Source organism: Solanum pennellii, chromosome 2, assembly GCF_001406875.1.
Source record: "Solanum pennellii chromosome 2, SPENNV200".
Taxonomy (NCBI): domain Eukaryota; kingdom Viridiplantae; phylum Streptophyta; class Magnoliopsida; order Solanales; family Solanaceae; genus Solanum; species Solanum pennellii.
Window position 1 is genome coordinate 57,918,918 of NC_028638.1, and position 12,239 is coordinate 57,931,156.

General features: G+C 33.3%; 1 protein-coding gene across 1 annotated transcript; it reads right to left on the reverse strand.

Moving 5' to 3' along the window:
- Positions 1–342: 342 nt before the first annotated feature.
- On the reverse strand, positions 343–5,706 carry LOC107011650 (formin-like protein 6). The gene is made up of 4 exons (XM_015211234.2): positions 3,996–5,706; positions 3,716–3,915; positions 2,368–2,609; positions 343–1,653 (listed from the first exon to the last, which is right to left on the reverse strand). Exons 1-4 carry the CDS (start codon positions 5,444–5,446, stop codon positions 859–861), a joined length of 2,688 nt encoding a protein of 895 aa, XP_015066720.1. The 5' UTR covers positions 5,447–5,706; the 3' UTR covers positions 343–858.
- Between the last annotated feature and the right edge of the window lie 6,533 nt (positions 5,707–12,239).

Sequence of the window (12,239 nt, forward strand, 5' to 3'; positions counted from 1 at the left end):
TGTACAATTATTAATCAGGTTTGCATCGGCTAAACAGGCATTTTTACAGTCATTTTATGGTATTCATCATTGATGTAGTTACCATTACATAAGGCGAATTTATAATTCAATGACATTGGATGCAACTGTTGATCAAGTATTTTTACATAACCACTTCATATATGTTGTATCCCCCTCTCTTCATCAGGAAGGGCTTTGTATATCCAAAGAGTTGATTAGGTTGCTGAAATGCTATGCTTTATTTAGTTTTACTCATCTTTTTGCATTAGTTATGGCTCTACGGACTGGGCCTTAATACCGACATGCTTTCCGTACTGGTTAAATAGCTGTATGAGACTTAAGTTAGACAAAGGCGTAAAGAATGTTTATTCTATTAAGTAAGAGGAACAATTTCTTTGTATTACAGCATGGTACTAACAAAACTGACATAAGGCTATCATGTTCCTCGGCATTGAGCTTTTATGTCTCTTCACTATGTTTATAAATGAACAGGACTGTGTCTAGGTCTATATCCGTCTCAAAAGAAAAAAGAGGAATAATCCCTTTACCTCATGTCGATTCATTTGCATTGAAGGTTGAATAACAGGTCCCATTTGATGGAATCCTAGAAGGTTGCTGTCTAATATTTGTATCTTTGTGAAGGTTTGATGTATAGACTGCCTACTCTTTGTACTGTTCCTTCACTTATTGCGTCTTGTTCATGGAGCTTGGAGCTGGGAGCTGTTTTTGCCTGCTAGCACCAAAGTGTTGTTGTCTCCTTGAAGACGTGAGACTGATTCAATCTGGTATTGCTTTCCTCATCTTCATGCTCGATTTGTGCTTGTACATTAATGATATTCAATCGTTTTCACATAAATCTCATGGTGATAAGCTATTATCATCCCAACTCCTTTCTTGTTTCACATTATATCTGCTTAAGACTGGTAGTGATGCAGTAGCAGCTATTCTGAATGATCTTGCACCACCTACCACTGTTTGATCCTGCATTCGCCTAACATCTTTGCACACATTATCCAATATGGAGAGGAAGTCTCGCACAATCACGAATATTCTGAGAGGATGAGCTTCCTCTTTTGCAGCATCACCATGAAAATATTCAGTTACCTGTTTGACCATGGATAAGGCCTTTCTTTCTTCTGCCCTTATCCTCACTATTCCATCTTCTGCCTCCTTAAGGAATACTTTCATCGATTCAAAAAAGTTACCTTGCATACCTTGCTTTTCATATTGCAAAACCGATCTTGCTTTATCAAGTCCCACAGCAAGCTTCAAGACATAGCTCCCCAGGACATCTGAGTCCATTGCTGCTGCTTTTTTGACATTACCAAGTTCTCTGCTTAATCCAGAAACAACCTGCAAACCTTGTTTCTTGAAATCCTCCTCTTTGAATTTGATGTTTGCTTTATTAGAAAGATCTTCGCCTGGGGGTTCAGAATCCAGCTCTTCTGACCTGATAATCTCCTGGACCACAAAGTGAAGCAAGGTCGTCTTCCCATCTGTTCCTTTTATATCTACTAATTTCAAAAGAGTGTCAAGTTTGAAAGCTCTGGCATCACCACGATTAGTTCCAACGTTCATGCGGTTTCCTGTCCTTAAAACAGCTTCAAGGAGTTTGAGGAATAGTCTACTGTTCTTCAATTCTTCACTGGCTACCTGTTCATAAGATGTGCAATGCACCAGAGTTATTGCGATCCTTTTAAATAATTGTAAGAAAAGTCAAATACCAGGTATAGATGCAGAAAGAAATTTAGCCTAGATAATTTTATTTAGGTAGTAATTCACACAATATTTCTCCGAGAGTGGCTCAAGTTTACCAGTGGAAATTTGTTGTAGTGAAGATTCTTAGAATGGTAATCCATGCTAGTAATATCATTAGAAGTGTTAAATTAACTATAAATTCAGGCACAAAGAACACCAATGTAGAAGTTCCAGTGCAGTCAAGATCCTGGGAGACATCAATTATATAACATATTTATGTAACACCATTCTGAGAAATTAGAATCATGAGGGCATACTAAAATTTGTGTAAAGGAGGAGTTCAAACGAGATGATAAAAGGGTAAGGGTACATCTGAACGATTCTTGAGGTAGTCTGATGCTTAGTCTACAATTTGAAGGTTCTGTATTTTGTAAAAAAAAAAAAAAACAATTCTTGAGATATCATATTGGCAAGGAGTCTATCTTAATGTATATTGGTGGAATAATTAATAATTGTTATCTGGGTTGTGCATATGGAATGTCCTAGTTTTGTGAACAAGCATCAGAATTTTGTCCTAATCAATATATTAATGTTGTATTAACAAATGAATACAAATGACTTTTAAGCTCTTTGGAGATGGTACAAATTTAAGTAAATAGTTGATAGTACCTCAAGTGTTTGGAAGGATTTCCTCAAATCTTTTACTTCGCCATCAAAATTTGCTCTGTAAAGCATGACTTCTACTCTTTTAAAGGCAAATGGTATATCCAGCACGGTCTTAAGGAATCGTTCTGCAGAGCCTAACTTTGAGGCATCTTCACTGTACTCTCTTAGTTTTATCTCTTCTTCTTTTGTTGGAGCCATCTTGACCAAAGTCTCCAGAAGCTCAGGCCCTAGTCCTTCAGGATTTCCTGCAACACCAAAAGACATCCATGTATAACGAAGCTGTAAAAAAAGGATTTCCTGAGTGATAGTTAGGATAAATAGGCATAATCATAGGTGTAATGAATATTCAATCTGATATGATGTGCATAAAACATGCCAAATTTACTGGTGTCATTGGTATTTTGGTATATGAGCTGAAAAATATGCAATTAAATACTCCTAACTATTAGACAATTAGCTTCAAAATGGCATATGAAGTTCTCTTGTGCACTTGCTGTGTTCAACTCTCTTTGTTCAAAGATGGCACAACTTGAGACAATATACTCAGAAAGATGTATTATAAGTTGATGTTGCTTGCATGTCTTAAAGTTTTGGTTCAGGAAATGCTGTCAGAGTTTTCAGGGAGATGTACAAAGTCTATACATAAGAATGACAATAATATGCATATTTTCTGTCTAGACAAAGCACACATAAGTTTAAAGGAATACTGAAAGCATTATGAAAGATGAAGGGATGCTCTGTCTAAATGCTTCAAAGTGTTTATTGAATTCAACAGGACCTCATGTGTGTTTGGATGTCTGCTGTTTTCTGCTTTCTTGCTCTTCTGAAGTGGCTGGAGTTATTGCTTAATGATAAGCAGAAATATAAGTTTTTACCATTGAAATAGGAAGACTTTCTTTATTTTTGCTGGCATAATTTGATAATACTCCGAGTCACCTAATTGTATTAGGGAAACTCTCGAGACTACTATGGCTTGGATGCTTGAACTCTATGGTGCAATTAGAAAAATATGCATTTGAAATGGCCTTCTCATTACACGGAGAATGAAAGTAGGAAGGAATAATACCATATGAAAAATGCAAGTTCTCGCTGGCTTTTTCTAGTAATGAACTTGATTCGACCTTTCTAAATGTTCTCTAACCTAAAGGTCCAAGGCAATTTCAGAAGCTCATGTCTATGCTTGTTATATCATTTATCCATTTCAAAATACTAAATCATAACATGCACAAAATATTAAATCAACATGCACAAGGACATTGCAGCTTCACTTCTCTGGGCATATCTGAGCTATGTACAAAATACTAAATCACAACATGAGAAATTCTGAATCTCAGCATGAGAGATTACGTACCATTTAGCAGGGCTTCAGAAACCTCGTCTTTAGTTACATTCAGTGCTCGTAACATTATGGCAATGTTCTGCGACTTCTTGGGGTCAAGTACCTTATTATCCTTCTCAGCTGGAGGAAGGACTGATTTCCTTGTTGCTTCCTTTGGTACAGAATTTGCTGAATTACATCCGAAAAGTGATTCCATCATGTCCTCATTCAATCTGCAATACAAAAGGTACTTCTTCGGTAAGATATTAGTGTTGCTGGTAACCGACCATAACATATTTGAGCATCTACTTACTGGAAGGAACTCGATTTTAATTGGTCCCACACTGTGGCTCGATCAGAGGTTGCTCTCACTTTGTCCCAGTGCAAAGGCTTCAACTTAGGCTTGGATGGATCTGTATCGCTAGAATCATGTCTTTCTAAAGAACTGGCACCTCCGTTTTGTTCTTCAGAAGTACTCGTCTTCTCACTCCCCGGTGTTGATTTGGTAGTGGGACTCCTTGATTCTGTCTTGACCATTTGCTGGTAAGCTGCTGAAGGAACATTCCTTTGTGATCCTTCCGGTTTGTGGGGTGTTGAGAATGGAAGTGGGGGTGGAGGAGGAGGAAGAGGAGGAGGAGGAGGAGGAGGAGGAGGTGGTGGTGGTGGTGGTGGTGCTTTTGATATTTGTTGGGCTTGGTTGCTTATCAATTGAAGCCTTGTCATATCTGGTGGAGGAGGTGGTGATGAAAACTTGGCCCTTTTTGGCACATACAGTTCTGGCCTAGTATATTGCAAGGGAGGCTCAGGTGGAAGTTGTTCTATCAGACCCCCTTGTGGTTGCCGCGGAGGAAGAGGGGGAACTGGAGCTTGCTTAATTGATGGTATCATAGTATGTTTTACTTCAGTGGATGAATCAGAAAGGCGTGATCTTGGAGAAGTTCTCTTTGAATAAGGAACATAATTCTTGTTGCTTGAGTAACTCTCACGTAAACTGGGAGTGTAATAACCTTCTTCATTGCTGACAGTGGAGCCTTGTGGAGTGTGAAATGCAGTGTCATGACTCTCCTCATCTGATGATGACATTGCAGTAGGTGAATTAATGCTTGGAGGAGGTTGGGGTTTGCTCAATGGTGGAAGGGGTTGAAGGTCAGGACTTGGTCTATACCTGCTGTCCATTCTTTTCACAGAGCTCAATTTTCGATAAGGTGAGCCAGTAGCATCATTGGAATCAGTCACAGCTGATGTCTTAGCAGGTGGCTCAACTGTCCCAATGTAAAGGAAAGTCGAAGGCGGCGTTCTTGATTCCTCATTGATCCTCTGATCAGAATTTCTCCTTACAAGCTTTTGAGTTTCATCTGGGTGCTTAACCCGGTGTTTGTAAAGGTAGAATGCCAGAGCAGATAACATTCCCAAGGTAACAATTCCAACTGATATTGCAATTGCCACTTTCTTGACTGGCTTTGCTGTTTGTGTGGCAACTGAGTTTGACACTGGAGTTCCATTAGCTGGAGTTACTTGAGGTTGATGTGTCTGATCTGGTGTAGTCCCAGTAGGGACTTCTGGAAAAAATGGCTGAGAGTTGACTGGCTCGGCCGGTGGCGGCGGTGATATTTCAGAATCCGGTGGCGGTGTTGAACTTACTGGAAAGAGTGGTTGATGCAGAATCCTCCTGTTTTTTTCCTTGACAACCAAATCTTGAAATTGACAAGTGAAAGATGAAAGCAGTGATAATATGAAGAAGATGCTTAGACCTGCTGCTCTCATGGTATTGGTTTGAAGGTATCTCTTAAATTACTACTTTCTTTTCCCAAATTCATCTCCGAATTTTGCTCCACTAATAATTCTCCAGAGAGAAAAAGACAGTAAAGAGAAGCTTCTGTTAGCTGCAAGATCTGTTTGTTGTAGCCTGTAGGGGTGGGGTGACCATTAGCCCGCACTTTCTATAATTATGCCCTGAAATTAAGATTTTGTTAAGTTAAGAGTTAGTAAACTAGATTAACTTATTAAGCAATTTGATTTAAAAAGGAATAGTTACAGATGGGCATATCAAAATCATTATTACTATAAAAAAAAATACTATTGTTTGTAAACTAGATAACCTAAAAAATATCGAACGGTAATTTTCGCCATTAAAAACGTCTCAATTTTTTTCACAATTATTTAAAAAAGAAGTCAATTGGGGGACGCATAAAGGAACGGAATGCCACAGGTGTAGTGAGAATCTACTTTAATAAGATTAGGTGCTTTTTTCCACGTTAAAGAGGGGATATGACAATTACTGCTGGGGCTATAAAGATCACGTTCCATATTGCTTTTTATTTTTGTCCATATAAAACTTTTTATAATTATTTTTTCCCCTTAACTTTGCCTTTTTCGTGACAGAGTAGAGGGGACAAAGTAACGTTTCACCTCTTTCTTCTTGGCACTGTTAAATACATAGTCATGTGTCAATTTTAGCTTCCAAATTTATTTGGACAAAAATGGGCAACTGAAATTTATATTTGACTGCTGGCTAATTTATATTCCTCTCATTTTCATGTGTTCACACGGGTCATCTCGGTAATTTATAGAGGAAACTAAAATATATGAATTCTATAGCTATTTACTCTAAAAATTGTACAGGTTGAATTCGGAGTCATGTAGTATGAAAAAGTAGTTTGAAGAGAATTCAACTTTTTCCATTTTTTCTGACAGCTAGATCCACCGACGATGTATACATCTAATCTTGCTAATATTTTATGGGATTTAAAAAACACGTCCTTCGAGTATTTGCTTTAATCTTCTTTTTCTTTGTTTACTTTTAATTATTTAATTATACTTATTTATTCATCTACTTATTGTGGTTAGATCTACAGATGATCATTATTATTACAAACAAGAAACGACAGTGTAATCCTTTTCACCGCCCACCACACACTATATATATTGGGGTCAATATTAACATTCCAGCAGTTGACACATTTTCAAGAAGGTGAATATTTTTTAAATTTCTCTAATTAATTTCATTATTTTTCACGTTTTTATACAGAAACGATGAATTTTTTTTAATAGAATATTATAATTTTGAAAAAAAAATTTTGAGTGTCATACGTATGTACAAGTTTCACGTCTTTATATTTGAGAGCTAAAATTTTCACTAAAATATCTCAATAAATATTTTCGAGGATTAATCACCACCGTTAAATTTATCTTTTCCTACTTTCTATTAATTATATAGAAATTTCTTTCTGATTTCTTTATGTAATAATAGGGTCCTGTACCAGGACTTTACCATAGCTGGAAAGAGCAGTGAAGATGCACGCATAATTAGTAGAGTAATTAGTGCTAAACGTTACTCAACCATATGATATAATTAACCATGATAATCATTTCGTAAAATTTTATAATTTAGATATCTTATCATAATAACTTTCACAAGAATATCCTTTTCTTTTTTCCTTTTATATTACGCCAAATGGTGGGTACAATCATAACAAGCTCATGGTTTCCCTGTTCGGGAGTGAATACTTGCCATTTATTTTAAATAAAAATTACATATAATGTAGACATCAAATCATGGTTACATTACAAATATGTATATTTAATAAAGGGAAAATTGTATATAATTGCAAACTAATAACCTAAAATAAATGGAGTAGCTAGGGTTTGATTTAAATGTGCTCCATAGCAAACGTTAGCCAAAATTTGCCAGGTGCCTCTCTCCCAAAAATCTCGCTCGCCACTCTCCCATTCTCGCTCGCCTCTCTCGCTTTATACACAGAAGTGTATAATTTTTGTTTCTGTTTTGTATAAAGCGAGAGAAAATTGTATATACATACGCAAAAACATATATCTCCGTGTTATACACTTAATTATACAATTTACAAACATTTTACTTCAATTTAATTGTAGACAAATGCAAATTTTATACAAATATTGCATAGAAAAAGACCAACGTATTATACAATTGCGAATTATACAATTGCAAGTGAAATACAATTTTCTCTAGCTTTATACAACAGAAGTGTATATATTGTGTTTCTGTTTTTGTATAAAGCGAGAGAAAAACATATATCTTCTTGCTATACACTTATAATTATGCAAAATACGTACATTTTAATTCGATTCAATTGTATGCAAAGCAAATTTTATAAAAATATTGCAGCGAAATAGGCAGCGAATTATACAATTGTGCATTATACAATTGCAGTGAAATAGGATAGCGAATTATACAATTGCAGCGAACTAGGCCAGCGAATTATACAATTTAGGCCAGCGAATTATACAATTGTATATGTATAGCGAATTATATAGTTTTATGTTTGCTATGAAGCGTAATTATGCAAAATTTGCTATAGCATACAAAAATGAATTTTTTGTTTGTTATATGTGAAAGTTGCCCTTTAATGAATTCATTAATTTGAGGATAATTTTATGTTACCCTCATTAGTCATATGAAATATGAAAATTAAATAGGGAAGTGCTAAATGAACAAAAAAATTGATCAGAATTTAGCTAGAAAATTAAGAAAAGTTACTATATTTTTTTATTTTATAATAAATTTATCTTTTTTCTAATTTTTAATTAAAATATATTAAAATTTAAAAAATAAAAATATCATTCTAGCCAGATTTTCTAGCTAAAAAGATTTTTCCTCTCAATTTTGCTTATTCCCCAAAATTTGCTAAATTAATCTTTAATTTATTAGAGGCAACCACAAAATTGAAGCGTGCTAATTTTGGATGAATCTCCAAACACGCAAAAACTGTCGGTGTTTAGTTGAAGAAAAGTACATATTTAAGAAAAAAGAAAGCTTAACTTAGGTACATAATTTGTCATTCATATGCCCATAATTCAACTTAAATTATTTTGATTAGACGTGAATGACACACTGATTTCTCTTTCCATGCCAATAAAGCAACTAGCTTAATTAACACGTACAATCGTAGATACACGAAAACCTAGCTAAATATGTCTATTTTTATGCTTTATAAATTTGTTTGCACCTATAAAGTGTACTTATTTGAATCAATTTCTTTTGATTGGCCTACACTGACGTGTTAGATTGTTTATCAGCTTAGCTTTCTGATTTCTCTCTTTAAAAAATCAAGAAACCATACTTAAATGCTGAGTTTACATTTTCAGTAAATGAAACATGTTAGACTGTTCAACTATATAATTAAACTCATGATAAAACTCGTACTAAATCCGCCTTTTAAGTTAGGTATATAATGCAACAGTACTAACAGACCCAAACAAAGAGTAATTAACGAATTACAAATGAAGATATCATAAATTTATACATATATTAAACATTGAATAGTTTTAACGAAATGACTGAACGCATCATTTTGTGAATAGTAAAATCATTGAAAATAAAGCGATCTAGTCATTTTTACCGATCGTGACACACACGTTGAATGAATGGTATCTGATGAGGTCTATAGTGGGGCAACAAAAATATTCAGTACGATTTGGAGTAACTTGAATTTACACATCTTGCCTCTCGAATACTTTTTGTGCTTTTGCACCATTTTTAACTTAAGCAGTTTTAAGATTGGATCGTAATTTATTGGTAGTAGGTCATGATATAATGATTTTGATTATTATTTTCATATCAATCTTATAACGATTTAAGAATTCTTTTTTTCTTAATAAATCATTCGATAATAAAATAACTAATAAATTATAATTATACACTTGTAATGGAGCCGAATGTATCTCATTAAACTCCGTTCATTTGTCCTTTTGACATATGAGGGTCCTGGGCCCAATGATAACACCCAGACAAATTAAAACAAGAAACAAAGCATCTTCCTTTCTTATTTTCAAATGTTTTGTTGAATATCACTAGTACTGAGGTTTGGTGGTCAACGCAGCTAAAACTTATTCGTATTAGGTGTTTACATCATGTCAATGTATACATGTTATTTATTTTAATTTATAATTTATTTTTATTTTATTAAATCACGTAATAATAAAAATTACATGATATAAACACTCGGTGGACGGTGCGAGTAAGTTTTTCCAAATTTGCATTAGAATGGTACAATTGGCTTTACGGGAAGTAAGGCCGGGGAGTAAATTGTATGCCGAGGAATATATAATATAAAGAGATGAGTGGTCGATCCTCATCATTTAAGTTACCTTTTCGAATTTGAGATTCATTGTTTTGTGAAATTACTATCAAAATTCATTTTTTCCAATGCATATAAATTAAATATAATATATATTAACATTTCAAAAAAAAATGTAATATATATTAATCCCCTTAGACCATATAGAACAGATAAGTAGGGAACATTTAGGCATTTAACAGAACATTTTCCTTCGTTTCCTTAAGAAATGGCAAAAGACAATGGTGGGGCTGGAGTCTATTATTATTCTGTTGTATCAATGGGCCTAAAATTACATGTCCAGCAGCAATTTGTTATGTTATCTATCGTCTGTAACGATAATATACATTGGGTTCCTTACATGTTAAATCCGATGCTACTTGGTGGCAAATTATTAAGAATTCTTGCTAAGTGTTCTTTTAAGAAGTAAACACACGAAAAAAAATTAATTATACTATATATATATCTATATAAAATTTAATTTTAATAATTTTATATAAACGGTGTAAAATTTTGTCGAAGGGGTTTGGCGGTACTAGTCTCAAACTCTTTGTGATGCCCCTATTCGAAAAGTGGAACTGAGCTCTATGGGGCTTAATGAGAAAATTTGTGTAACTATTGAAAAATAATTATTTTCTTGGAGCTTTAATTATTACTAACAAACTTTATGAAATGTTATTTTATTTGCACATCTTCCTAATTATTTCGATTTTTTTCCCTGACAAATCAAGTTAATTATGGATGTAAAGAATCCAATTCTTTTGTGTTTGGATGGGTAGATATTTTGAAAATTATTTTTCTAAGGTAAGCAACCTCCTAAAAAATGAGGGAAAAAATAGAGTTTTCATGAAAGTAGGACAATCTAATTCTACTATTAATATTTGACGTTGATTGTGTCTTTCCATCCTCCAACACACCTCATCTTCATCTCTCACCTTCCATAGCCTTATCCCCACCATCCGACACCCCCAATCTCCCCGTATATTTTATCTAGATTATATACAAATATTTTTCAGATAATAATTTTTGTTTACCTAACGAATGACAAAAATTAAAATTACAATACACTTAGAGCCTGTTTGGCTCAGCTTAAAAGCTGGTCAAACTAACTTGCCCGTTTGGATGGGCTTAATAAAAGCAGCTTTAAAAAAGTACTTTTGAAAGTGCTGAAACTTATTTTTAAAATAAGCAGTTATGCGTTTGGATAAAAGTGCTGAAGTTCCTATGTCAAACGTGAAAACGGAAAAATGGAAGAAAGAGATGTTAGGGTTATGTGGGTTATTTGGAGATTGTATAAAAATATTAAGGGCAAAAAGGTAAAAATGTGGTCAACTTAAAACAGCTTATAAGCTAAAANCTGTTTTAAGTTGACCACATTTTTACCTTTTTGCCCTTAATATTTTTATACAATCTCCAAATTACCCACATAACCCTAACATCTCTTTCTTCTATTTTTCCCTTTTCACGTGTGGATGATAGACAATTACTATTACTAATGAATGAAAATAAAATAAATCTTAAATCTTTCAAGTGATCTATTCAAATTATATATTATTAAAATGTAAAATAAGTTGCACATATAACTTAAATAAAAATTTATATTCCTCTTATAAATAATTTGTGATAATAAAGAAATATGTGAATGATAGACAATTATTATTACCTATGGATGAAACTAAAATAAAATCTTAAATCGTTCTTTAATCTATTCAAATTATATATCTTTAAAATCTATAATAAGTTTATATTCCTCTTATAAATAATTTGTGATGAGAAAGAAATATGTGAATGATAGCAAAATATAATTATTTATGGCTGTAAAATATAAATTAATTAACTTTATTATGTTAACAACTTTTAAGGGTATTTCAGATATTTTGATTTAAAAAGCTGTTTATCAGCACTTATTTGCCAAACACATTAACAACTTTTTTTTTAACTTCAGCACTTTTATCCAAACGCATAACTGCTTATTTGTAGAAAAACCTTCACCTTTGTATTGAATACACGCTGAAGTGATCTATGTCAGTCTATTTTTCCTGTGCAGAAATCATTATATTGGGCTGCAGCATATTTGTTTTGGACCCTGGCTTTACAGTAGGCCAATTAATTTTCTTCCTTAGCTAGTTTCAATTTTTTTTTCCAGTCTCTTTAGAATATCATTCTTTTCTAGATATGTAGTATATAATAGAAAAAATTACTAAACAACACAATTTTATTTTACCTAATTTCAATATTTTCCTACTTTTTTATTAAAATTTTAAATTTTTTTTTTTACTCTCAATGATACTTTACTTACTTTTCACGTTGGAAAAGTTAAACAAAAGTTTAACTTTCCCAAAATTTTCGCCCAAAACTTTTCCCCTAATTTTTTCAGTTAAAAATTCAAAGCAAATTTGAAATTCAAACGATTTTTATCCCTAATCATCCGAAATTGAGTCCAAAAACACATATATTATCTT

Bases quoted from the DNA above. Each gene is read 5' to 3' on its own strand.
- LOC107011650 (XM_015211234.2), bottom strand. From the start codon at position 5,446: ATGAGAGCAGCAGGTCTAAGCATCTTCTTCATATTATCACTGCTTTCA. The intron at 3,916-3,995 runs GTAAGTAGATGC...TTTGTATTGCAG, and splicing joins TTAAAATCGAGTTCCTTCCA to ATTGAATGAGGACATGATGG. The intron at 1,654-2,367 runs GTACTATCAACT...TCTTATGAACAG, and splicing joins AATCCTTCCAAACACTTGAG to GTAGCCAGTGAAGAATTGAA.